Source organism: Telmatherina bonti, assembly GCF_933228915.1.
Source record: "Telmatherina bonti genome assembly, chromosome: 4".
Taxonomy (NCBI): domain Eukaryota; kingdom Metazoa; phylum Chordata; class Actinopteri; order Atheriniformes; family Telmatherinidae; genus Telmatherina; species Telmatherina bonti.
Window position 1 is genome coordinate 35,833,780 of NC_136622.1, and position 26,594 is coordinate 35,860,373.

A 26,594-nucleotide genomic window follows, 5' to 3' on the forward strand; every position below is an offset into this window, starting at 1 on the left:
TGCGATGCAAAATGGATAAAAACTCAGGTGGTGAAAATAAACATGGATTCCACATCCCGCCACGACAACGTTGTGCTGATTATGCAACAGAAAAGAAAAACAGAAGCTTCCTGTTCTGGAAAAGAGAACTTGTTTAGTCCAGGATCTGGACCACGGCTTCTTCCAGATGGGCTTCAGGACGTCTGTGGTACAACGTGCGGCTCAGCCCAGGCAGCTTATCTTTGTCGTTGTCATGGAAGTCATTTACTGGATATAAATTAATGAGTAATTCTGCAGAACGCCATTGGCTTTTGGATACATTTCATTTAAATCAAGTGTGTTGGAGCAAGAAAACACTGAAATGAACAGCTTTGGTTTAGAATTTTGCATATTTCATAAGGAGTCATTATTGTCTTGATTGAATGTCAGTTTTTGCACCTGAAGGCTCACATGTTCCAACACAGCTGGTATCTGATTTGCATGACGGGTATGCAGGAGAACATTAGTCTGCGAGGCAAACCACAGACCCGGTAATTCTACCATCATACTTCATATCAGAAGCCTCATTTTCTAATCAACTGCTTGCACGTGTGATTCCACGTGTGTGACAGTGTGTGTGTGTGTGTGTGTGTGTGTGTTGCAACAGGTAGATGCCATTAAGCCGCTGTAACAGCATCAATCATTTAAAATAGCTCCTGCCTTCTCTCACCTTCGTTCAGCTGACACAAACATACGCAAACAGAAACAGAAACCGACGTTTCCAGCAGAAATCCAAACAAAACTTTGCTACAAGTCTGAGTCGAGACGGTGAAGTCAGTTGTCCTGATCCTGTCTGACTGCTGCCAACAGCTGGAGCTCAGACACCCAAACAGATGAGTTAAATCTCCATAAAAGCAGGATGCTACGATTTACTAATCTTCTAAATGCAGATTTTATTCCCAGTAGAAGCTGAACAACATATCCCTGTCCCACAGTTCTATGTTGTTTTTATTGTTTATTATTGTTTTAATGCCTGTTTTTATTGTACAGTGTGACTTGAAAGGCGCTTTTGAATAAAATGCATTATTTTTATTATTATCATTATTATTATAATAGACCATGAAACTGAGACATTTTACTTTTTTATGAAAAATATGAGCTTCTTTAGTATTTGAGGGGAGGAAAATGGGCTCAACATAAAGTCAGAAAGATTCTGCAGCTGTAAACTAAAACCTGCAAATAATTTCAGTTTATGCTTGTAAATTAAGTTTTGTCATCCTGCAAAAACAATCTGTAAATAAATAAATAAAAGGATTTGCTTGGTTGTAAAATACATCTGCATTTGTGGAAACTTTGCAAACATCTCGTATACAGATGTGAAGCACAAAACTGCTGCAAGACTGAAGTTTTGGTTTCAAATTTATTCCGTCCATCTGATTGGATGGTGACGAATCTAACTGTCCAATCAGAGAGCAAACGGCTTCCTGTCCTTCGCATCTCATAAGTTTTTAATTTGCTGCATTTTGAGCTTACTTGTAAGGGTTGTTGGGGTCCTTGGCGTTGCAGGCTTCAGCATGTCCGTTACACACACAGCGTCCTCCGATACTGATGTCTTTGATGCTGTAGTAATACTGCGGAGAATCAACAGCACAACTTATCAGTGTGTTTTGATCCGCCTGAGGAACAATGTTTTCTCTTAAAGCTCAGAGTCTGGCCTCTCTGACCTGCTCGCGTCTTCAGACAGATCTAAATCTACCATTTTTATTCTCTTGGATCTTATTGGAGCTCTTGATACCGCTGATAATCTCTCTCCTTAATCGACTTAAATACCAGGTGTGTATTCAGGGAGGAGTCCTACACGGTTTAACTTGTATAACTAGCATGTCTCCGGGAAGATCAAGGGTTTGTCCTTCCCTACAGAGACAGTCATGAGTGGAGTTCCTTTCTCTTCATCAGCTTCTGTTTGGCTGAAACATCTCATTCTGTCAAACATCTAAATCTGTCAGTTCTTCAAACCTGAAGTCTCCACATCTGTAACATCTGCCTTCTTTTAAGACTTATCAAGACTCAGTCTCCACGTGGCGATTCCTCACCCTGCGGGTGACGGTGGGGTCGCGGAGCGCCTTCCCCATCAGGTGTCCCAGGAGTGTGTTGGTTCTCAGGAAGCGGAGCCTGATGTTGGTGGCCTTGGTGAAGTCCCTCAGCACTGGCGAGTAGGAGAAGTTCATGGCGCCGGGACGACCGTTCACCAGCGACACCACAATCTGGGAGAGATGGGAGGGGTGTGCAGGAAATGACGTCCCATTATGATAAATTACATTAATAAGAAATAAAATACAAACTATGATATGAAATGAACCTTTATATAAAAAAAACTATTAAAAGGAATGAATGAAAAGTTATTAAGTTGGTCTGGGGGATAAATGCGAATCATCGGTAGCTCTGGTTGATCTGTTCGGGTCCCTTTCATCCCCCAAACGATGCCGTGATGCTGTTCTGTCCAAACAGGCAACAATCCTTCTGAAACATCGTTCGGCTTCTCATGAGCCGCCAACGTAAACAAACTCACCTCTCCGTTTTCAAGGGGAACTATACGGGAGTATTCGGTGGTGCAGATCACATCGTTGTCGTTGTTGATTCTCTCAATGGTCCTTTGTCCAAAATACTCAATACAGTCACTCTTATGTGCTGCAAACACACACACACACACACACACACACACACACACACACACACACACACACGAGAAGAAAGGCTTTTAATGATTTACCAGCACTTATCTGAAAACAGTTGTCTTTATGCTGAACCAGGAGAGGTTTTGCCGTTTTCAGACATTTATTTTACAAATAAGGAAATTTCAAAATAAAGTCCAACGTGTGGGTTTGCGATAGCTGAACCCTGAAAACATCACGTCATTACTGATGACGTGGGTTAGAAATCAGTTGTCAGGGGGTCTCATGTTTTTATTTTCATCCCTTTCATTATGGATGACAAGACGTTGATCACTGAAGCGGAAACTTGAACTACGATTCAGCAGTTTAAGGGGACTTTATGATAAGTTTAGCATCATCATTGGGATAAATATGTTTTCTTTTCAGTCATGTAAGCCATCATGCTAAACGAATGCTAGGAACCCAGAGTAGATACAACATGTGCGGACACGGAGCTGCAGGTCCTGAGTGATACCCATCAACAGAATGTGATTCTTTTTATCTTGCAGATGCATTTATGCAGATGGCACCAGTGGGTGCTCCACGTTGACATTCTCCCAGTCTGAACTGGTGCACCGCGGAGGTGGGAACAAAACCACGATGCACCTGGAACACGCCGAGGCGCATCTGCTGGAAATTGAGGATGACACACCCCCTACAAGCTTCTACACAGAACAGTTGGTTTCGGTATATTTCCATCTATCCACCCATTTTCTGAACTGCTTACCCCCCTCATGGTCGCGGGCAACTGGAGCCTGTCCCAGTTCATCGGTACATTTGGAATTTGGGACTTTTAGTCCATTTTTGTGCTGAGAAATTGGATTTTGTGTGTGACATCCAAACACAACCCAAACCCTTCTGCTTCTGCCTCTTTTGCTCTTCAGATCAGGTGAACTCCAAGCTGCGACCTGTTGGCTGGCATTCCAGGAATTTGCCCTCAAACCCCCCTAAGCCCACCCCAACTGACAGCTGCTGTAACCAATCATGTGGCAGATTTGTGATGTAACCCCCCCCACCTCCAGCAGCCTGTCCTCAGGGACGCTGTTTAACACCATGACTGGAGACGGAATCAAACTCAACCCTGAAGGAAGTCAGGAAAAGATGAAGTGATGCTTGTGGAATCTGACTTGCTTTGGACTTTATGTCCCATGTTTGCAGTTAAACTGCTGTTTACTTTGTATTGTACCTGTTTGGAGAGGTTTTTACTTACAGGCAAAGTACTGCCAAGGGTGGTAGGTCTGCCCGGAGTCGGTCGATCTCTCCAGAACCCAAAGGTCCGGACGCGGCGAGTTTGCAAATTTTATTAGCACATAGGCCACATGGAAGAGCTGCAGAGACAGAGAAACAAGACAACCAACATTAAACTACTGGCCATAAAAAACCTCATCTGTGGGATAAAATATAAGAAAAAGAAGGAGAAATGGGGAAAGAGGGAGTTTGAAGTGTGAATGACAAAGAAAAAGGATTGGATGGAGGACAGGAAGTCAGTGGGGGTAAATAAAAATGGACACAAGACAAGTTAATCAAAAACAGAACCAGCTGCTGCCTCTCATATAACCAATCGAGCGTTGCGTTGACCTCACCAGCTGACCTGTAAAATGGCTCCCCTGTGAGGACACGTCACGTCAAACCAACCACATTACCTCTGATCTACTGCGTCCTGCAACATGTTACGCTACGAGTCACTGTCAAAAAGTCCTAATGAGCACCAGATGCTCCCACATCCCATAATAAGCCCTGCTCTGCGGCTCCAGGCCACGTGCAGCCTCTCTCTTTCACTTTTCAGCCCTCATTCATTTCCTGAAGACCTGATGCTGGTTAGACGTGATGACAAACTGCTCCCGGAGGCGACCAGGCGGCTCAGCTGCACCAATCTGCCCGTAAGGCCTTAAATTTCTCCCCAGTTGTACAGAAAGCAGTGAAACAACAGAATGACGGAGAAAATAACATTACAGCTAATCCCAATCTGCTCCTCGGTGGCTCAGACTGAACAGGAGACGCAGCGCTGACAGCTCCTGAAGAGATGATTTCAGCTTTAACAAACTAAAGTCAGGAGAAATAAACCAAACACCTTCAGCTGCACACACTCCAGATGCAACACACAAATTTATCTGGAAATCTAGATTTCATTGCTTTCCTGTTTCCTCTCAGATTCATGATTAATGTGAAGTTTTTTTTTAGATGTTTTCATGGTTTTTATGCATTTAGATAAAACTACTCCACCAATACATCCATCCATCTGTCCGTCCATTTATCCATCAGTCTTTCTATCCATCTAAATTTCCATCCATCAATCTGTCCGTTTATCCATCCATCCATCCATCCATCCATCCATCCACCCTTCCGTCCATCCATCTAAATTTCCATCCATCAATCTGTCCGTTTATCCATCCATCCATCCATCCATCCATCCACCCTTCCGTCCATCCATCTAAATTTCCATCCATCAATCTGTCCGTTTATCCATCCATCCATCCACCCATCCATCCATCCATCCATCCACCCTTCCGTCCATCCATCTAAATTTCCATCCATCAATCTGTCCGTTTATCCATCCATCCATCGTCCACCCATCAATCCGTTCATCCATCCATCCATCCATCCACCCTTCCATCTGTTTTCTGTATGAAACGTTTCCTGGTGTTTCTATGCTGCGCTCTCTCCGATCATCCATCACCGCACTTCGCCTGTGATCTCCAGACTTCCTGCGATGCCGCTGATGACAGCCCACAAACAAAGACATCCAAACACACAAAGACCTGCAAAAGGCAGATCTGAGTGTTGGCAGGAGGCTTTTCCAGGCAGAGGGATGACTGAGAGAGCTTGAAGGCAGGATGGAGTGTGCCTGACACTCCACATTCTCCATCCATCTCCAGCTGGGGGGGCAAAGTTAGTTTAAAGCTGGAAAACAGTAACAAGTCACTTCGGTCGCCTCTTTCGATCCGAAAAGACATGAAGGTTTTAGCAAAGACAGGCATGTGAGCGTTGGAGGAAGATTTAAAGGACAGGAAGCAGAAAGCGAGGCCTCTGCTCGTCCCTGTGGGGTGAAAAGATATTGAAAGCGAAATCCAGCGGCATTCTTCTGATTCCAGGGTGAAAGTCTGACCTGTTCAGTCCTTTCAGCCGGAGACATTTCTAACCAAAAACACAGGACTGGACGCGCACAGGAAATCAGGTGCTCCGGCCTCAACTTCTGACCTCTAACCAGGCTGCAGGTAGAAAAGTGATTTTGAGGCAGCAAATATTACTAAAAATACAGTAAAAAAAAAAAAAAAGGATTAAACGGGAGAATAGGAGATTTTTTTTTTACTATACTGCTTAAAATACTCTTCACACCCCGATTGCAGCCAGTTAATTAAACACCAAACAAAATGAAAAAAATGGAGTCATTATTGGTCTCTCCCCTCAGTCAACCCCTCGGAGCGTTCCCCTCTTCATGCACAGTCTAGGATTGGAGCTCTTACAGAGGCAATGAAGAGAGAGCCAGAGCATGGCTACATAAATTAGCTATGTTAGCTAACAGTGAACCTTCTGGAAAAAGCATTGCGCTTTTATTTGATTTGGATGCGTGGCAACGGGGGAGAACTTTTAGGCTGTTCACAGTAGTCGGGTATCTCATATTTTGCTGTCATTTGGCCTGTCATTCTCGCTGGGACGATATGCTTTTCTCACAATTCGAGTTATTTTTTGGGTGCTGATTCCATTTAAATTGCGATTCCTAAGTATTGCCGATTTTCAGTTTGCTTTATAAACAGCAGACCATGTGAAAAAGTTGCGTGAAGACCATGTTTACAGACTATATCACGAGCCTGATTTCCCAAATAAAAAAAAAACAAGTCCGGGTCAGTTTTTTAGACTTATTCAGCAGCGATATATCTAAAGCAGCTGTTTGTACCTCTCTTGTTCCAGGAGCTGGAACTGCATATAAAAGTTCTGGTTAGAGTGTCTGTTGTCTTGCTGCTCGCTACGATTGGCTATTAGTGCTGCGTTTACCTCAGGATGGCGTCTTGCTAGGTGGGCAGGAACGTTGGTCGTGTTACCGCAGTACACAACATGTGTTTTACAGATTTTACAAACAGCTTTCCAAATGTCCAGCTCTGCTTTTCCTTTCAAAGCTAAAAATATGTCCAGACTTTCGACGTAAAATGTGACGGTGGAGGATTTACCTTTGCACATTTCTGCAGGTTGTCGCCATTCTCAGTCCTCTATTTACGTGTTAACGTAAATAACTGATATAACGTCATGTTACGAGACTCTCGTAACATGATATTATATCAGTTTTGGAGTAACTAGACAGTCGAAGAGAAACATTTCGCCCCCTGCAGGAGAAAAGCTGTAACTACTTCTCCATCTAAACATAGAAACATTTAAAATTAAAAAAGAAAATCAAATTTGGACCAAAAAAAAATTATTTAAAAATTATAAAACAAAAAATCCAGATTTTTATGTTAAAGAATTTTTTTCTCCCCCCCCTTTCCTGTCATCCACACAAATACACAGATTCATCCAATCAAAACCGGTTCTTTAAAAACCTTCTGACCAAGGCAAAGATGTGCAAATTCTCCGTTTGCACGTCTGCATGTAGGTAAATATAACCAAGGTTTTAGCTTTAAAAATCTGCAACAGAAAATACGTCACATGTGCCACCTTTCTTTCCCACTGCATGGACGTCCTCAGAACTGCGTTGGCGTTATCTGTTGACGCTTTGTGTGTGGTTTTACACTGCCGTCAGTACCGCTCCACATAGATGACCGAAGGCAAACAGCGAGATTAAGGACAGTTATTTTCACCACTTAACCGTTTCACGTTGGAGGCATGTTTTGTGTTTTGTGAAAGTGACGTCATGAGTTGGGAGTTCATTCTGATTGGACAGGATTAGGGGCGCTACTGCCGCCTGAAGGGCTGATGTGCTTATGGATGTGTTAACAGCCCAATTTTGTGGATATGTGTGGATGGATTTGTTTTTGGAAAAACAAGGTCGTGTGGACTAATTTTTTTTAACTGGCCTGAGGGGGGGGGGGGGGGGGGGGGGGGGGGGGGGGGGGATATTTGGTTTTACAAAAAGCCGGCTAGGTGTGGACGTGGTCTTAGATGTTGTATTTTTAGAATAAATCTTGCTCAAACTGTTCTTCTTGCCTTCAGCTAACATGCGATAGATTATAGGATATGTTTAGTAGGGATGTGAATCTACCTGTAACTAACAATTCAATTATTGAATGATGAGTTGATTCGGAATTGATTCTCGATTCAAACAGATTTTTGGTTCATAATCAATACACTTATGTTATAAAAGGTGCTAATTTCTCCAGTAACTTCATTCTTCTCGTATACAGGCGGCTGAAATGAGTTTCCTCCGCAGGGTGGCCGGGCTGCCACTCTCAGCCGTCTGTCTCCGGCTCCCAGTAGGACATAGTCTGTTGCCTGGCGTAAACACACACACACACACACACACACACACTAAACAAAAGGTTTCGCTGGACCCCCTCCTCCCCTTTTCCCTCCCAGCAGACACACACATACACACACCTCCACAGGATTTATGGATTAGTGGTGGCCTCCCAGGTCAGTCCCCTGAATTGCCTGTAGACCTATCAATCATCCTGCTATCGCCATGGTAACCAGCAGCTAGCACCAGGACAAAGATGAGGGAGGAGGGAGACTAATGTAGAGATGCAAAAGAAGTAAAAAAAAAAAAAACAAACCAAAAAGTTGGAGCGGAAGAGCTTTATTGGGATCTTTCCGAGCTGAAGGTGCTTCCATGTCTGATGGAACGGCGCCGGATCGAGCCGCTACGGCCTCTCGCAGAGCCGTCCATCACATGCAAACATAGACATATGCTGCTTCTCTAGGTCTCCCACCATCTCATAAAGCTGACGCTCCTTCCCAGCTTCATACTTCCCAACCAGTAGAAGAGAAAAGGTGGAAGCAACTTTGCAGGAACAGGCTTCACGTCGAGCGGAGCCCGGTCCTACACCTCTACGCTGATGATGTCATCACGCCGGCCTGGCGGCATGTCAGCTCAGGCTCTGAGTGAGTAATCAGAGAAGGCTTCGCGCCTGCGGCACAGCGGGACGAGCTCAAGCTGGATCCCTCCCAAACACATTCGCCTCAGTTCAGGCGACTTTAGAGATGGTTGACTGGAAGTTTCCTCCGACAGCTTTAACAGATTCACCTCGCTGCGTGCCCGCCTCGCGTCGGCCCGTTAGGGTTAGGCCTGACCCCGACGCCGAAGGAAAGCAGAAATACTTCAGACAGAAACTGGACCTCAGGAGATCACACTGACAGGAGGAGGTGGGGTCACATGTCCATCTTTCCTGCTACGACCTCCTCCAGCTGCTCCAGGTGAAGGAGTCGCCCAATCACAGCCTCCGCTCAGGTTTAACCCTGTTACACCCTCCAGAAGAAGCGTCACATCACTTCATCTCTTCCACAAGAAACCGGAACCTTTTTCTTCTTCTGGACGCTACAGGATGCATTTATCTGTATCGTATCTTTAAATAAGTAAAACTGATCAAAATATGTAAAAAAAAAGGCTAAAAATGTGTTGTAAATATGTAAAGTTGGTCAAACTGAACACGGCTTTATTCATCTTTTTTTTTTTTTAACATATCATACAAAGACAAAAGTGTTTAATAAACTAAAATGAATTAAAATATAAAAATATTTAAACAAAATTTTTTTAAACAAAAAACTTTTTAAATAAATTAAACAAATTTTAATAAATTAAAATAAGAAAAAAATTAATTAAATAAAACAAAATAAAATAGAACAAAAAACAAAACAAAACAAAAATAAAGCAAAACAAAATAAAATAAAATAGAATAAAATAAAATAAAAGATGCAGCAGTGACTCGTTTTGATTATGGTCGACGCCGCCGCTGAAGTTAAAACTACTCAGTTCTTCCCACAACAAGACTTTGAATTGATTTTATGAACATGTATTGATTAGTTTATAAGCAGTACCAACCAGCTGCAGCGCAGACTGACTGGATGTGTATAAACTGATGTCCACATGGCTGAGGAATGCAGGTGTGTGTGCTGGCGTGTGTGTGTCGGGTCCCAAGCTGGTTTAATAATTGTACAAATTCCTTGGTGGCACCACATTCCCAGTGCCGCCGATATCGTTGCCATGGAAACAAGGAACAACACACAACAGCAATAAAGAGAGGGATGAAGTGCAGATGGAGGGAGACACACAAAGGAAGTAAAACATGTTTTATTCTTCACCAATATTTACGTCTAGAACAACGTGAAGAAAATGTTTCAGAACTGCAACGTTTATTCGTTTTATTGGAGTTTTCTTTCCTGAAAATGAATTTCTAACGCAGGTCAGGAGAAACTGAAAGGAGAGAAAAGACAACAGAAGGCAAGAAATGAATCCAGACGGTCCATTGTTGACATTTATTATTATTATTATTATTATTATTATTATTATTATTACTGCAACTTCCCAGGGACGTATGGTAACTTAAGAAACGTAAAATTATGCATTTTAGCAAATATAAACTTTCAGAATCAAAATCCTTTTATATATTTTTTATCTTTCCTTGAAATTAAATTATAATATGTGAAATAATGAATTTGACTCCAACAGTTATTATTAACAATAATAACAACAATAATAAGAAGAAGAAATTTGATTTTTAAAATGATTTTTATCAACATCTGTCAGTATTATGAGAGCAGGAATGGACTGTCTGGACGTTTTCTGGCTGATTCTACATATTATTTATCCTGCAGCATCACAGATAATACTCTGTTTTGGAAGAAAATTTTGTTTATATAATTAAATCAAATGAAATAAAGTTATAAGAACAAAAACTCATGAACTAGAAAGTCAACAGAAGAAAATGAACTGTGACTTTTATTCGTCTTCACCGCCACATGCCCCCCCCGCTGACCCGCTGACCCGGCAGGTTGTCTGATCCACAGCACAGAGCAGCATCAACCCATCCAGCCCACAGGTCACTCTACTCGACTCTACTACAGGTTTACTTTTGTTTTAAATGAAAATCTTTTATCATCATCTTCTAAATTCATTTGAAATTTCCTGAAACAAGAAGAAGTCTTCCTCCACGTCGACGATGAAGATCTCACCGCTGAACATCTGGACCAGATCCAAACCCTAATCAGTTGTCGTTTGGCGACAAACATCTCTCCATGGGGGGTGGTGAAGAGAAAAGGAGAAAAAAATGACCTGAATAACAGCAGGACGCTGTTTCAGCAGAAAACACGATGTGGATCTAATAAACGTGATTAACGGTGATTCCAGAGAAGAGCGACTCCCCGAGGAGACGCTGATTGGGTTAAAACAGCCGAGAAAAGTGAAAACCAAAGCGCCGCCGAGACAGAGCTACGCATCATGCGACGTGTGTGTGTGTGTGTGTGTGTGTGTGTGTTGGCCGGATGAGCGACAGAAAATACACACTCTCGTCTGAAAACCAGAGAAAACAGCAAATCAGCAGCAGAAACAGTCGTTTCCAAAAGCACAGCGATGACTAAAGTCTTCTGCCAGTTTCTAAACGTCTGACTGGTTTTCTAACTGGTCTGAGGTTTTCTTTCTGCACCAGTTGGGTGTCTCTGCAGACAGGACGCGTCTTCCCACAGCGTTCCCAACGGAAGCCCGGCTGTTCTGGTGATTTCGGGGTGTTGGGTGACGGACGGAGCAGCGAGGCTTCTGTTGGTGACTGAACAAAGAGGATGATGAGGATGATGAGGAAGAAGCAAGCAGAAGAGGAAGCTCTGCAGCTGTATCTGTCAGTATGAGGATTAGCTGCACAGTAATACGTCTGCTTTGTGACACCCCAACACACAGAGTGCAAGCGCAGAATCTGGTCAGAAGATGGAATGAAAAGGGAAAGGTGACGTTTTCTTCTCTGAAACTGTCCAAAAGTGTAAAAACCAAGTGAACCCGCAGCGTAAGCACTTTTCTTTCCACCGGCTCGACAGCGAGTGTGTGACGATACTCCGCAGACAGATCCAGAGGTGCCAGACGAAGCGGCAGCTGCTGGGGGGGGGGGGGAGCACAAGGACACAATGTCCAACAGATGCAGTGAAAAGCTGATTTACTCCTCGTACGCTGCATCAGTGTAACTCTAGAGACAAGCCGATGTGTGTGTCCTACACTCCTCCCAGAGAGCTTTGGTCATTCTTCACATTCCAAGTTTCAGCGCCTCTCCTGTTTTCCCTCCTAATCCTCCAGGAGTACGTAAAGCACTAGAGCTCTCTGTCCGTTGGACATCCTGAAGAGCAAAACTTAAAGACTTTCTGAGGCTTTTAAATCATATAACTTTCCATTGGCAGCAATGATCTGACGGCTGGACGACAAACAGTCAAGTAGAGCAGTTCAGTAGACTTTTCCGTCCTCAAGACGTTTTGTCCGCACAAATATTTTATATGTCTTGACATATAAACACTGAAAAGCTGATGTTGTGGAGCATGTACGCGCTATAAATGCATCTACAGCTGCCAGACTTCCACACGACTCCGGACTCGGACAGCTTCTGCTCTCCGCACAGGCAACGTCATCAGGAAATGTGGCGTTCATGTCCGATGTTACGCTGATGACACCAAGCTTTACAGCAGGGGTCTCCAACTCTGGTCCTCATCGGCCACCATCCTGCAGGTTTTGGTGTTTCCCTGCTACAACACACTTGATTCAAATGAAAAGGTTTTCCAGCAACTTGTCCTTTTTGTGCACCTGCCTGTCGATGAGCCGTTGATTTGGATGGTGGCTCGCGAGGACCGGAGAGACCTGGTTTATAGGTTCTGTTCATTCTGCAGGCAAAAGGGACTAAAACCTGACTTTTAGAGAATACATGACCCATATCTGATCTTTTTATTACGGTCTGAAGAGCACAAATGATGCTTCATATGAAGCATCACTATCCGATCATTTTCAAAGTTTAGCGGTATTTCATCCAACTTTTCCGACACTACCACGAAACAGATGTCGTAAGTCTGTCCCAGAGGAAACAGGATACGGAAAACAATGAACTTAACTTTTTTTTTTTCCAATTCTGACTGACGAGAACACGTGTGGCGTTCATATATAGCTACGTAGACATGGTGTGCTGAATCTGACAACGCGTCGCAATCTCTGCATGCAAGTCCAAATTAGGTATAAAATAAAATAAAATTTTCAAAAAATAAAAAATTTTTAAACATTTTCTTAAGTTAAAAAAAACTAAAAGATTTTAAATAAAATTAATTTTAAAAAAACAAAACATTTATTTAAAAGTTAAAGAAAAACTTAAAAGAAAACAACCAAACAACACAAAACTAAATAAAATTTTTAAATAAAACAAAAAAAAAGAAAGAAAAGAAAAGAAACACAAAAATTAAACTTTTTAAAATGTAATAAATTAAATTTAACTGAGATTCTTCAGAGGTGGGACTGAGATTTGCTGAGCTGCTTCTGTTTGTCCCGCTTTGTCCCTGCAGGGATTCGGGAATATTTGCCTACTTTCTCACTGAATTCCTGCCCGGATTCCTTTAGGGATCATTTTCACCGTTCCTCTTGGATTTCACTGACACAATTTATGACAGCTTCACCTTTTGCTGTAAAAATGTCTCTTTGAATGTTTTTGTTAAATTCTGAGAGCTGAAAACTGTCTGGATGACATGAAATGAATAAAACAGAAAAGTACGCGGATGCTTGAAAAACAAACAGTAAAAAGTCAAAGTATCACTCATAAAAAACACGAGAGGATGCATTTACATAAACATGTCGTGCTTCTTTTTAAAGGTGTTCCAGATCGTTTTGTTTGTTAATTAACAGGTGATATTAAAAAGGTCAAACAGGTGAGTCAAAGTGAAAATACTCTCAGATGAGGACGGCTGAACGGCGTCTTGCAGCACACTGGTGTTGTCTTCCACAAAAGCCACAAAGCTGCTTTGCTTCAAAAAAAAATATACACAACAATAAAGCTTCTGCTTGTCATTTATACTGCTGGATTTTAACAGTGTTGCCTGCAAACAGAGACAAATTCCCGCCCCGAGGACAGAGATAAGGCTGCAGGGTGGAGATGCTCCACATGCATGGCCGATGAAGCTGACTGACCTGCAAGCCTCCGATAAATTACTCTTATTATCTCCAGCTGTCATCTAACCAGATAAACCTTCAGCAACATGACTTCTGCAGCCAGCAGGACCTGCAGTTGTCTTCTTTCTCCAGACATAAAAAGATTAAACCTGCAGCTACAGATTATCTAAAGGAGACAAAAAAAAACACCCACCACCATCTGAGGACTGTACCTAATTACAGCGTACGCATTCCCAACAACCGCCACCTTAATCATCCTCCCGCAGCGTTTTCCAGGTGGCATCCCCCCGCCCAGAGGCAGAAGATGCACCAAGCTCGGCCTCTACATGCTCAGCCCAGATCTCAGCGCCTCGCAAACACGCCTGACACGTAGAGATTACTGAGCGAGTTTTTCTATCAGTCCTCGGACAGTTTGAAGTGTTAAATGGTTCAGCACAAGTATGCTGTTTCCAACGTGTGACGGCAGGAAAAGCCGAGCTTCAGGTCAAGATGCAGCAATCTGCAGCGTTCCGGGAATGTTAAGAAGACGGAAACATGGAGATTAAAACAGATACAACAACCTGATCCAGATTATTTTAATACAATAAGCTTATTTTACTCAATTAAATGAAAAATATTTATTAATCCCTGAAGAAAAACTAGACATTATATTTCTATTTAAATAAAAATATGAACACTACACATGCATGTAGACATGATGAAGATGTGTGGAAGTTCAAACTGAGCATCAGAATGATGAAGAAAGGAGAATAAGGGTTGTTGGTATTTACTGGGATTTTCACATAAAACCATCTCGATTGAGAAGGTCTGAAGAAGACAAGCTGTCTGGACCAGAATGTCTGGTTGATGTCAGAGGAGACTGGTCAGACTGGTGGGAGATGATAGAAAGACAACAGGAAGTCCCGTAAGCACTGGTTCCAACCAAGATCTGCAGAACATCATCTCTAAACCCGTCCAGCCTGGAAGCAGATGGTCTCCAGCAGCAGAAGACCACAGCGGGTTCCCTCCTGTCAGTAAGAACAGGAAACTGAGGCTACAATTCACACAGACTCACCAGAACTGGACAATAGAAGATGGAGAAACGTTGCTGGTCTGATGAGTCTCCAGTTCAGCTCCACATTCACATGGTAGGATCAGAATCTGCTGGAAACATCATGACAACATGGATCCATCCTGCCGTCAGGATCAACGCTTCAGGCTGCTGCTGGTGGAATGGTGGGGGGAAGTTTTCTGGTCCCAGTTTGTTCACCTTGGTACCAACATGACATGGTTTAACCTCCACAGCCAACCTGAGTCCTGCTGCTGACCATGTCCATCCCTTTCTGAGCACAGTGTAGCATCTTCTGATGGAAGCTTCCAGCAGGATGATGCACCATGTCACAAAGCTCACATCATCTCCACCATGACGATGAGTTCACTGTCCTCCAACGGCTCCACAGTCACCAGATCTACATCCAGCAGAGCAGCTTTGGGATGAGGTGGAACGGGAGATTCTCATCATGATGAGGCGGAACGGGAGATTCTCATCATGATGAGGTGGAACGGGAGATTCTCATCGTGATGAGGTGGAACGGGAGATTCTCATCGTGATGAGGTGGAACGGGAGATTCTCATCATGATGAGGTGGAACGGGAGATTCTCATCATGATGAGGTGGAACGGGAGATTCTCATCATGATGAGGTGGAACGGGAGATTCTCATCATGATGAGGTGGAACGGGAGATTCTCATCATGATGTGGTGGAACGGGAGATTCTCATGGTGATGAGGTGGAACGGGAGATTCTCATGGTGATGAGGTGGAACGGGAGATTCTCATGGTGATGAGGTGGAACGGGAGATTCTCATGGTGATGAGGTGGAACGGGAGATTCTCATGGTGATGAGGTGGAACGGGAGATTCTCATGGTGATGAGGTGGAACGGGAGATTCCCATCATGATGAGGTGGAACGGGAGATTCTCATCGTGATGAGGTGGAACGTGAGATTCTCATGGTGATGAGGTGGAACGGGACATTCCCATCATGATGAGGTGGAACGGGAGATTCTCATCATGATGAGGTGGAACGGGAGATTCTCATTATGATGAGGTGGAACGGGAGATTCTCATCATGATGAGGTGGAACGGGAGATTCTCATGGTGATGAGGTGGAACGGAAGATTCTCATGGTGATGTGGTGGAACGGGAGGTTCTCATGGTGATGAGGTGGAACGGGAGATTCTCATCATGATGAGGTGGAACGGGAGATTCTCATCATGATGAGGTGGAACAGGAGATTCTCATGGTGATGTGGTGGAATGGGAGATTCTCATCATGATGAGGTGGAACGGGAGATTCTCATGGTGATGTGGTGAAACGGGAGATTCTCATCATGATGAGGTGGAACGGGAGATTCTCATGGTGATGAGGTGGAACGGGAGATTCTCATGGTGATGTGGTGGAACGGGAGATTCTCATCGTGATGTGGTGGAACGGGAGATTCTCATGGTGATGAGGTGGAACGGGAGATTCTCATCATGATGAGGTGGAACGGGAGATTCTCATCATGATGAGGTGGAACGGGAGATTCTCATTATGATGAGGTGGAACGGAAGATTCTCATGGTGATGTGGTGGAACGGGAGGTTCTCATGGTGATGAGGTGGAACGGGAGGTTCTCATGGTGATGAGGTGGAACAGGAGGTTCTCATGGTGATGAGGTGGAACGGGAGGTTCTCATGGTGATGAGGTGGAACGGGAGATTCTCATCATGATGAGGTGGAACGGGAGATTCTCATCATGATGAGGTGGAACGGGAGATTCTCATCATGATGAGGTGGAACGGGAGATTCTCATGGTGATGTGGTGGAACGGGAGATTCTCATGGTGATGAGGTGGAACGGGAGATTCTCATCGTGATGAGGTGGAACGGGAGATTCTCATCGTGATGAGGTGGAACGGGAGATTCTCATCGTGATGAGGTGGAACGGGAGATTCTCATCGTGATGAGGTGGAACGTGAGATTCTCATCGTGATGAGGTGGAACGTGAGATTCTCATCGTGATGAGGTGGAACGGGAGATTGTCATCGTGATGAGGTGGAACGTGAGATTCTCATCGTGATGAGGTGGAACGGGACATTCCCATCGTGATGAGGTGGAACGGGAGATTCTCATCATGATGAGGTGGAACGGGAGATTCTCATCATGATGAGGTGGAACGGGAGATTCTCATCATGATGAGGTGGAACGGGAGATTCTCATGGTGATGAGGTGGAACGGAAGATTCTCATGGTGATGTGGTGGAACGGGAGGTTCTCATGGTGATGAGGTGGAACGGGAGATTCTCATCATGATGAGGTGGAACGGGAGATTCTCATCATGATGAGGTGGAACAGGAGATTCTCATGGTGATGTGGAGGAACGGGAGATTCTCATGGTGATGTGGTGGAACGGGAGATTCTCATGGTGATGTGGTGGAACGGGAGATTCTCATCATGATGAGGTGGAACGGGAGATTCTCATGGTGATGTGGTGAAACGGGAGATTCTCATCATGATGAGGTGGAACGGGAGATTCTCATGGTGATGAGGTGGAACGGGAGATTCTCATGGTGATGTGGTGGAACGGGAGATTCTCATCATGATGTGGTGGAACGGGAGATTCTCACGGTGATGAGGTGAAACGGGAGATTCTCATCATGATGAGGTGGAACGGGAGATTCTCATGGTGATGAGGTGGAATGGGAGATTCTCATGGTGATGAGGTGGAACGGGAGATTCTCATCGTGATGAGGTGGAACGGGAGATTCCCATCATGATGAGGTGGAACGGCAGATTCTCAGAGTGATGAGGTGGAACGTGAGATTCTCATGGTGATGAGGTGGAACGGGAGATTCTCATTATGATGAGGTGGAACGGGAGATTCTCATCATGATGAGGTGGAACGGGAGATTCTCATCATGATGAGGTGGAACGGAAGATTCTCATTATGATGAGGTGGAACGGAAGATTCTCATGGTGATGTGGTGGAACGGGAGGTTCTCATGGTGATGAGGTGGAACGGGAGGTTCTCATGGTGATGAGGTGGAACGGGAGATTCTCATCATGATGAGGTGGAACGGGAGATTCTCATCATGATGAGGTGGAACGGGAGATTCTCATGGTGATGTGGTGGAACGGGAGGTTCTCATGGTGATGTGGTGGAACGGGAGGTTCTCATGGTGATGAGGTGGAACGGGAGATTCTCATCATGATGAGGTGGAACGGGAGATTCTCATCATGATGAGGTGGAACGGGAGATTCTCATCATGATGAGGTGGAACGGGAGAATCTCATGGTGATGTGGTGGAACGGGAGGTTCTCATGGTGATGAGGTGGAACGGGAGATTCTCATGATGAGGTGGAACGGGAGATTCTCATCATGATGAGGTGGAACGGGAGATTCTCATCATGATGAGGTGGAACGGGAGATTCTCATGGTGATGTGGTGGAACGGGAGATTCTCATCATGATGAGGTGGAACGGGAGATTCTCATCATGAGGTGGAACGGGAGATTCTCATCATGATGAGGTGGAACGGGAGATTCTCATCATGAGGTGGAACGGGAGATTCTCATTGTGTGATGCTTCATGTAAATCCGGAGTAAAATCTCTCAGGAATGTTTCTAACATGTTGAATCCATCACACCAAGAATGAAGGCAGTTCTGGAGGGAAAAGGATCAAACCTGGCAACATTATCAAATCAGACAGCATAGTTTTATAGTTTAGGGAAATAATTGGAATAGATTTTTAAAAAAAGGCAGCAGAAAAAGAAAAGAGAAGTGAGGAGGAGGAGGAGGATGAGGAGTGGAGATAAAAGGAAGATGAATGGCTTCCATCATAGAAATAATGAGAGAATTCCCAGACAGTTGTCATCAGAAAGGAAGGGAAAAACGCAGGGAAGTCGGGCCAGGAAAAAAAAAACTTCACAAATTTGTTTGTCCATATTTTAAAATGAATTTAGTTTCAGCTTTCAGAGAATAAAACTTAATTGTTTGTTTTACCTCATACATCTTAATGTAATTTCTTTCTTTCTTACTTCTAATTTCTTATCTTTTTAACTGAACTTCATGCCTAAAAGTGGTATTTAATAACTAAAATGTCTAATATTTATTTTTTGTCTAAAGTCTAGAAATAAAAGAGGTACGTTTTAAGTTCAGTACAGGATCCATGTCAAGCGAACACAAATGGTGCTGACAGAGTTCATAAACTTCCCTCCTCCCTCAGATAAAAAGACACCTGACAAGCTGCATCTTAATAAGCTCACAGATGATATTTCCCAATTCATGTCGGACTGGAAGGAGGGATGAAGCTGATGCTGAAGGAAGACGGAGATGGGTCAGAAAGGGAGGACAGAAGGCGAAGGAAGGGAGGCTTCCTCTGCCATGACCTCGACTTTCCCCACGTTCCTGATCCACTCCTGCTGGAAGAGCTTCACGGATCCTTTACTGTAACAGTCGGTTGGGTCAAACGGGGTAATTAGTGCAGAAAGGGAGGAGGATGAAGATAAGGAAGAGGAGGAGGAGTACAGCTTGTCCAGAAGACGAAACGGATGCAGATACTTTCACTTGTAAAATTACTGAGTACATTGTACAGTAATGTCACTTTAGGCTCACAGGAAGAAAAACGTAGTTTTTCTCTTTTTCTTGTCCTGAAAGGTCAGAGGTCAAGGTATCTGCATTCAGCCGCTCTTTGAGTCGGATGCTGACAGAAGAAAATGGCTGCTAACTGTCACTCCGGAGCTTCACCAGGCGTCTAATCATTTCCATCATCAGGTTTCTGCTCGGTCGTATTTAAAGTTCGCTCTTCACTCGATGCATGAAACGCCGGTCCCGCTGTGTATGTTGCAGCTGGAGTGTAAGACGGGGAGAGCTGAGGCTCCCCAGGCACAGTTGCTGCACTTCTCAACTCGTGCCCTGCAGTCCACAGTGAAACACCTTCCTCTCTGCACAAATGCATCCCTGTATCTGCAGCTTTGATGGCACAGTGACCTTCAGCAGCGAAGGAAACATGCAGATAGTCGACTGCTGCACAAAGCTGCTGCCGTCTCATTCATCTGCCTAAATCCTGGTTGGACATTTGTGATGTTGAGCAAATGCAACAGCAGTAAATGTTTGTAAATGTAAATGATGAGTCTTCCTCACACACCAGGGTAAGTCATGGAGTTCCTCAGGGTTCTGTACTTGGACCAATACTTTTCACATCATACATGCTTCCCTTAGGAAATATCATCAGGCAGCATGGTATAAATTTTCATTGCTATGCGGATGACACTCAGATCTACCTTTCCATGAAGCCAGATGAAACCAATCAGATTCTTAGATTACAAAGATGTCTTACAGACATCAAGACCTGGATGACTCTGAATTTTCTCCTTTTAAGCTCAGACAAGACAGAGGTTGTTATCTTCAGGCCTGAAAAACTTAGAACAAAATTATCCAGTTATGTAATTAATCTGGATGGCATTAATCTGGCCTCCAGTACCACAGTGTATGAACTGGCTTGAAATGATGTGTATGTAAAGTGCCCTGTGACAACATTGTTGTGAAGTGGCGCTATACAAATAAAGCTGAATTGAATTCATGTCCGTCTCGTCCCAACCACATCTGAAGAAGACACCATTAGATGCCACCTGAGAGGGACAATTTTACCAGGTTGCAACATATATCATGGTCTCAGGCAACAGATGCAACATACAGTTTCAATGAGCATGGTTTTATTCATGTAGAACTGTATAAAAACTAGAATCGTGCTGTTATTACATAACAGCAAGTGTGAATGCGATAATGTGTAATTACTGATGTATAATGCAAAAAGGCTAAAGATGTCACTGAAATTAGTCAAAGTGGTGAAAACTAAGATGAATTTGTCATGGATTGGTGGCAGGCATGATGACATGATGAATCACATTCATACTGATGAGAATTTGTGGGGTTTTTTCCTAAATTCAGCTGCTTTTAAGTAAGCAAACAGACAACAGCTTCCCATTGGACAATTTCTGCATGGATGATGACGTTTCAGTGGGAACAAGTTATCTAACCTCAGCGAATGCAACGAGGAGCTTCTCATTTCCTAAACAAGCATTCGGTCATTAAAAAATGCTAATCTGTTTACAAAGGGGTGAAACTATTACTAAAACTGGGTTGTTGGCATGTCATCTGGGTTCGTAACAGGGTTAAGAAGTGTCCGTTGCATTAACTACTGGAAATATAACCAGAAACCATCGTTATTCTGGAATAAACATTACTGAGCACAAAGACTGGATTCTGGAGCTGGAAGAAGGTCATGTGGTCTGATGAGTCCAGACTGATCCTGTTCCATTGGGATGGAGCATTAGAGTAAGAAGAGACGCAGATGAAGTGATGCAAACATCATGCTTAGTGCTTACTGTACAAGACTGTGGGGGCCGTCTATGATCTGGGGTCGCTTTAGTCTAGATTCAAGCCTAGGTTCAAGTCTAGCTCCTGGTCTGGGTTCAGAAACTTTATATGTTCAAAAACTGAGGTCAGCTGATACCTTTACATACTGAATCGGCAGTTTTCCATCCTCCCTGATGGAACGGCCACGTAACACGATGACCTGCCAGGATTCATGAGGTCAGGTTGTGAAAGAGCAATTCAGGGAACAGGAGACATTGTTTTCACACATTATCTCGCCACCACAGAGTCCAGACCTGAACCCCCCGTGGAGAATCTGGATACCGGACTCCCCCATCATCAATAGAAGATCTTGGAGAAAAACCGATGCAACACAAATCGTGTGACATTGCAGAAACTTCTGGAAACAATGACAAAGAGAAGCTGCTGGGATCACACAGTGCGTTTCCATCACACATAGAACTACGCAAAAAATATTGCAATAAAAACCCCTAAAAGAAACACCCACATTATGAAAAAAGTTTAAAATGTCACTAAAAGGTTTTTATACTCTCATGAGGGGGTTTTTCCAGACGTTTCTATATAGAAATATATCGCAAAAGTTTAATGGAAACACTTTTTCCGTATATACACATATTTCGTGACGTGGGGGGTCATGTGACCAGTTCATTTACAGTAAAGATGGCGTGGTGTGGAACAACAGCAAGTTTCAGAGTTTTAGAAAATGAGGGAGAAAAGCTTCGCAAAGCTTAGAAAACCCCAAACAACGCTCTGTGGTGACCTTTCATAAGCCGCCAATCTCAGAAAATCTCGTCCAGTTGACGATATTTTATGGACTAGAGGTTTATGCGTTAAATACTGTTCAATGGAAACACCGCAAATTGCAATTGTTGTTGGTGAAAACTTACCAATACCCTTTTTATTTTGCAAAATAATGTAATGTAAAATGCAGCTACATATAAAGTGCTCCAACTGACGTCTTATAAACAATGTGATTTCATTGTTAGAAAAGCACCTGGTCCACCATCCCCCCTGTCGTAACACACTCTCCCTGACCCTCCCCTGTGCATATCCCAGTGCTAGACAAACAGGCCCCCCATACCTCTGCTTCACTCCCATTCACCGTTTTATGACTTAACTATGGGAAAACACCCTCTCCTGTTTGCTTTTCACTCATCAACATATCCTGAAGCTTCACGTGCCGAACAGAGAATTCAGACCAGGAACACAAGGACAACAAAACTCATCATAGCAGTGTTTCCCTGACCTTCCCAGAAGACAGTTCAGGTCACCGTTGTTGCCTTTTGACCACGCTGCCAAAGCAGCGGGTCGATCAAACTGGCTGCTGATCAGGTATCTGCTTTCTGTTTGTGGACACATTTCAGCATATAAACCATAAAATGCTGAACTGACTGATGAATCCTCCACTCCCGCTGATCACCACCCTCCACTTCATTTTAAAACCAGCTTAGTGAAGAGAAGAAACTCAAACAACTGGCTGAGTTGACCCAACAGAAACCAATATTTACCGTCTCATTAACGAAGGCAAACTTCTCTTTGTCCCAACAGTTTCTTCTCCACACATACTGGCCTCTTTTCAGGACATTTTACCATTTGTTTGATTCTTTTCTGCCAAAAACAATGATTAAAAGTTTTAAAAAAAAATAAAATAAATAAAATTTAAAAAAAAAATAAAATAAAAAAAAAAAAATTATATATATATATATATATATATATATATATATATATATATATATATATATATATATATATATATATATATATATATATTATTGGAGTCGTAATAAATTTCCTGACAAACTGCAAGAATCACCATTTAAAACCAAAAGAATAAAATGATTTTGTCTGAAAGGATCCTCAGCTAAGATGGTTGCATCATCTGTTTGATAAAACCGTCAGTTTTCATCGTAATTCAGTACTAAAATGTGTAAAAAAAAATTACAATAATGATAGAATTAACATCATAAACTCTACCACTCAACAAGTGAAAATACATTCTTTTTACGAGGCCGTCATAAGTGAGGAATGCAAGTTATGTGCATGAATACATTTTTGTATGTGAGCTGTTGAGGAAAAAAAAAAAATCACATTTAAAGTTTGCCTGAAGCTTAAAAAGATAAAACTGACCTATGTTTGACCTGACAATTAAAACGAAGGTCAACATCAACATAACTCAGATGTCCAGCAGTTTTGGTGCAAAGTGAAAGTGAATACAGAGGAACCAGATGGAGATACCGTCATTTTTTTATTTCATACAGCTAATTTCAAACGGTTTTTGTTTTTATTGAGTATGGAATTATGTTTCATGTGCAGCATTTTCTGACGTTTTTCCCTTATTTCGTTATTTTTTTCTTTTCTTATGTTTGAATATAAACTTAAAGGTACAGCCGGTAGCAAGAATTAGTAACATCTTCTAGTAAAAATGGGCTCATGGAGACAAAACTATGGCTGTTTTGAGTTTTTATTCTGTCTTATGCAAGTATACTGCAGAAATAGACCAGATGAGGCAGAGGACCCTTAACGCCATCGCTATGTATTTACCCACAATGTATTGCTACACCACATGCAGGAAGGGACTTTCTGTAGTCTGCTTCCTGTATATAGTCTGCTTGAAATGGACTGTTTGGAATCCACTTCTTTGATCTGAATCAGAATTTGTTTGTTGCATTCACATTTCCCCAAACGGAGCGGACTTTCCCAGCTGATATGAATGTGCCCATAAAGAGGTTTTCATCTGCGGCCACAAGTGCAGCGATGACTACCTCAACAACTCTGTGTCACACTCTGACCATTCAGAGACACTGTAGCAAAAAAAAAAAAAGGCACAGTATATGTCATTTACATAATGGGCTGGAACAATCTGCCAAGAGGTGGCTTGTAAATAAAGAGCAGAAGGGGCACAGAACAGAGCCCTGTGGGACCCCACAAATTAAATAAAGGATTCACAACATCACAGCAGAATCTTTAATCAGTGTAAAATGAGATATTTAGTCAGTCTAGCTGTGAGCAGCAGGAAGCAGAGTGAAAGGTGGATGGAAAAGGAAAAATCTGTGGGGAAAAAGTTTGGATTGCATCTAAGATGCAGACATTCCCATTGGGACACCAACTCATCTAGTTGGTGTATAAAACTATGTATAGTATAAAACTCCATGAAAGCTGTAAACAGCATTAAAATTTGAAGCGTCTCGTCTGGTTTCAGTTCTTCTATCACAGTAAATGAGCTCATTGTGTGACAGCAGGCAGACATTAGAGTCAGGCTATTCTTAGTCGGGCTCGAGGGAGGAGGAAGAAAAGGACTCAAAGTCACTGGTGTCCTTCAGGGAGGATGAGATTGGCTCGGAACGTGTTTTTCTGTCTGCGTTTTGTCTGAAGAGGAAGCCGTGCACTGCAGCTGGACCATCGTGCACAACTTGACGGACAGGATTAAAACTGATGTTTAGTCCAGCTGTAAAATCACCAACAGCATGACTACGCCTCCTGAACAGAATTGAACATTTGTGAGCATCAGATATAATTTATAAAATAATCTGTCGTGTTGTGTTGATAATTCCTGGTGGCAGCTGCTGGGCAACGTCCATAACTCAAAACTACACATTATCACCGGGCCCTCTGGGCGCTTTCGCCTGTAATGACAACCATTCCTCAGGACTGGTAGCGTGCAACTCTGTGGGGCAAACTGGGATGGATACTTTACCTTTTACCGTTTCCAGGTATTTCTATAACACCTGGTTAATATTCAGGCACAAAATGTAGTTTTTATTCAGAGTTAAATCCACAATATTCCACATAACACCATTATTGATCCCATTTCCATCATAAAAAGAGCACTATCACTTCCATGTTGCTAAAAGGTTGCAGAAATTATGATGAAGTCGCTTCCTGTCAGACTTTCCACCAATCAGAGAGCTTAAACTGACGGTAACGTCCAATCAGGAGCAGCCAAAGATCAACAAGTGATGAGAAGAGCAGGAAAATAATGATCCTCTATGGCTGGAATAAAGCCAAGAAGACGTTTGGGATGCAGCTGAGGTGGAGGTGCTGCAGTGAGGATAGCAGGTAGATTCAATTCAATTCAATTCAACTTTATTTATATAGCGTCAAATCATGGCAATGCCATCTCAGGATAGTAGCAGGAAGACGTGTGGAAACATGGAAACAGTTTGTGTGTTGTTGATTCATCACCGTTGATCTGTGTGTTATTTCCACAAACTTCTGCTTTCTTCTTCTGGTTGCTCTTTATGCTGCTTTATCTATTCATACATTCATTTCACATCATTTTAGCCTCAGAATCTGAAAACATCACGTCTGCATGGAAACATCATGTCTGCAGGCTGACTGAGAGTAAAAGGTTTCCACTTCAACATGTATTTTTACATAAAAAATCTTGTTCATCTATTTTTTCTTTCGTGTTTAAGGAGGAAACATCTCCAGTTCAGGCTTTTTTCTCAGAGTCTGTTTTCTTAAAAACAGAAGAAGGAATCCAATTAAGACAGAATAAATAAAGTCCAGGTCCCCCAGATGTTCATGCGGTTTGTTTACATGCTCCTTTACTGACCGATTAACTAATCTAATCTCCTTTTCCATTAGTTCCCATTGAATCCTCTTCCCTCCGTCTCACAGCGAAGGATCTCAGACACTTCACCGGCCATTCACAACCAACTCTCTCCTCCATGTTTGCTCTCCTCGAGCTTTCTGAATGAGTCAAACACACTCACTGACACAATGGTGTGATAAAAGGCCCATTGACAAGTATTCTGAATGCTAAGTCATTGGGAGGGTCCAAGACCACTGCTTCATCAAAAGGAGGTGGTGAGGGCGGGCAAACATGGCGAGACAATAGAAGTGAGCTGAATGGAGGTCACGATGCTCAGCGGAGTGCTCCAACGTGTCTGAACCAGCCGGAAGCTGGTCTTATCTTGGGTTCAGAGATCAAAGTGCAGGATCACAGGAATGCAGAGCAGAAGTGGAAGTTCTCCGATGCACTGAAGACGTTGGGAGATGCAGTCATATGTGAGCGATATGTGGACAAACTCATCAAATGCATGTTACACATTATTCTAAATATCATCTGTATTAAAAGGACAGAATGGAACTTTTTCTGCAGTGTGTCATCACTGGTGGATTACGACCACAGACTGTATATAACAGGTGGGCGGAGCCTCCGTGACGTCACCCGTAGGTTTCTGAAGAGCTGAATTAAAGCTCGGTGGGCGGTTCCTACCATCACCATGTTGGCAGGGGCATGCGTGTCGTCTCTCCCAGAAAATACAAATATGGGCAAAGAGGTGGAGCTGAGAGGGGGGCTGTGAGCGGGATGACTGACATCTAGTAAACTCTGACCTGCCTGTAGCTTATAGGTAACCAAGCTAACGGAGGTAAGCAGGCTAAAGCTAAGTCACATTGTTAACCTGCCAAAAACAGCCATTGTTCGACATCCCTCCTTCTTGAAGCGGGAGATAGGGTACCTG

At 43.1% G+C, this 26,594-nt stretch overlaps 1 protein-coding gene across 1 annotated transcript in view; it reads right to left on the reverse strand.

Moving 5' to 3' along the window:
* lama5 (laminin, alpha 5) overlaps window positions 1-26,594 on the reverse strand; it is a gene marked incomplete at its 5' end in the record, with an annotated part of 125,222 nt that overhangs the window by 79,021 nt on the left and 19,607 nt on the right. Inside the window, 4 exons of the mRNA XM_079238596.1 lie at window positions 1,492-1,589; window positions 2,052-2,222; window positions 2,528-2,646; window positions 3,880-3,997. Coding sequence (XP_079094722.1) covers window positions 1,492-1,589; window positions 2,052-2,222; window positions 2,528-2,646; window positions 3,880-3,997 — 506 coding nt within the window. The remainder of the gene's footprint in view (window positions 1-1,491; window positions 1,590-2,051; window positions 2,223-2,527; window positions 2,647-3,879; window positions 3,998-26,594) is intronic.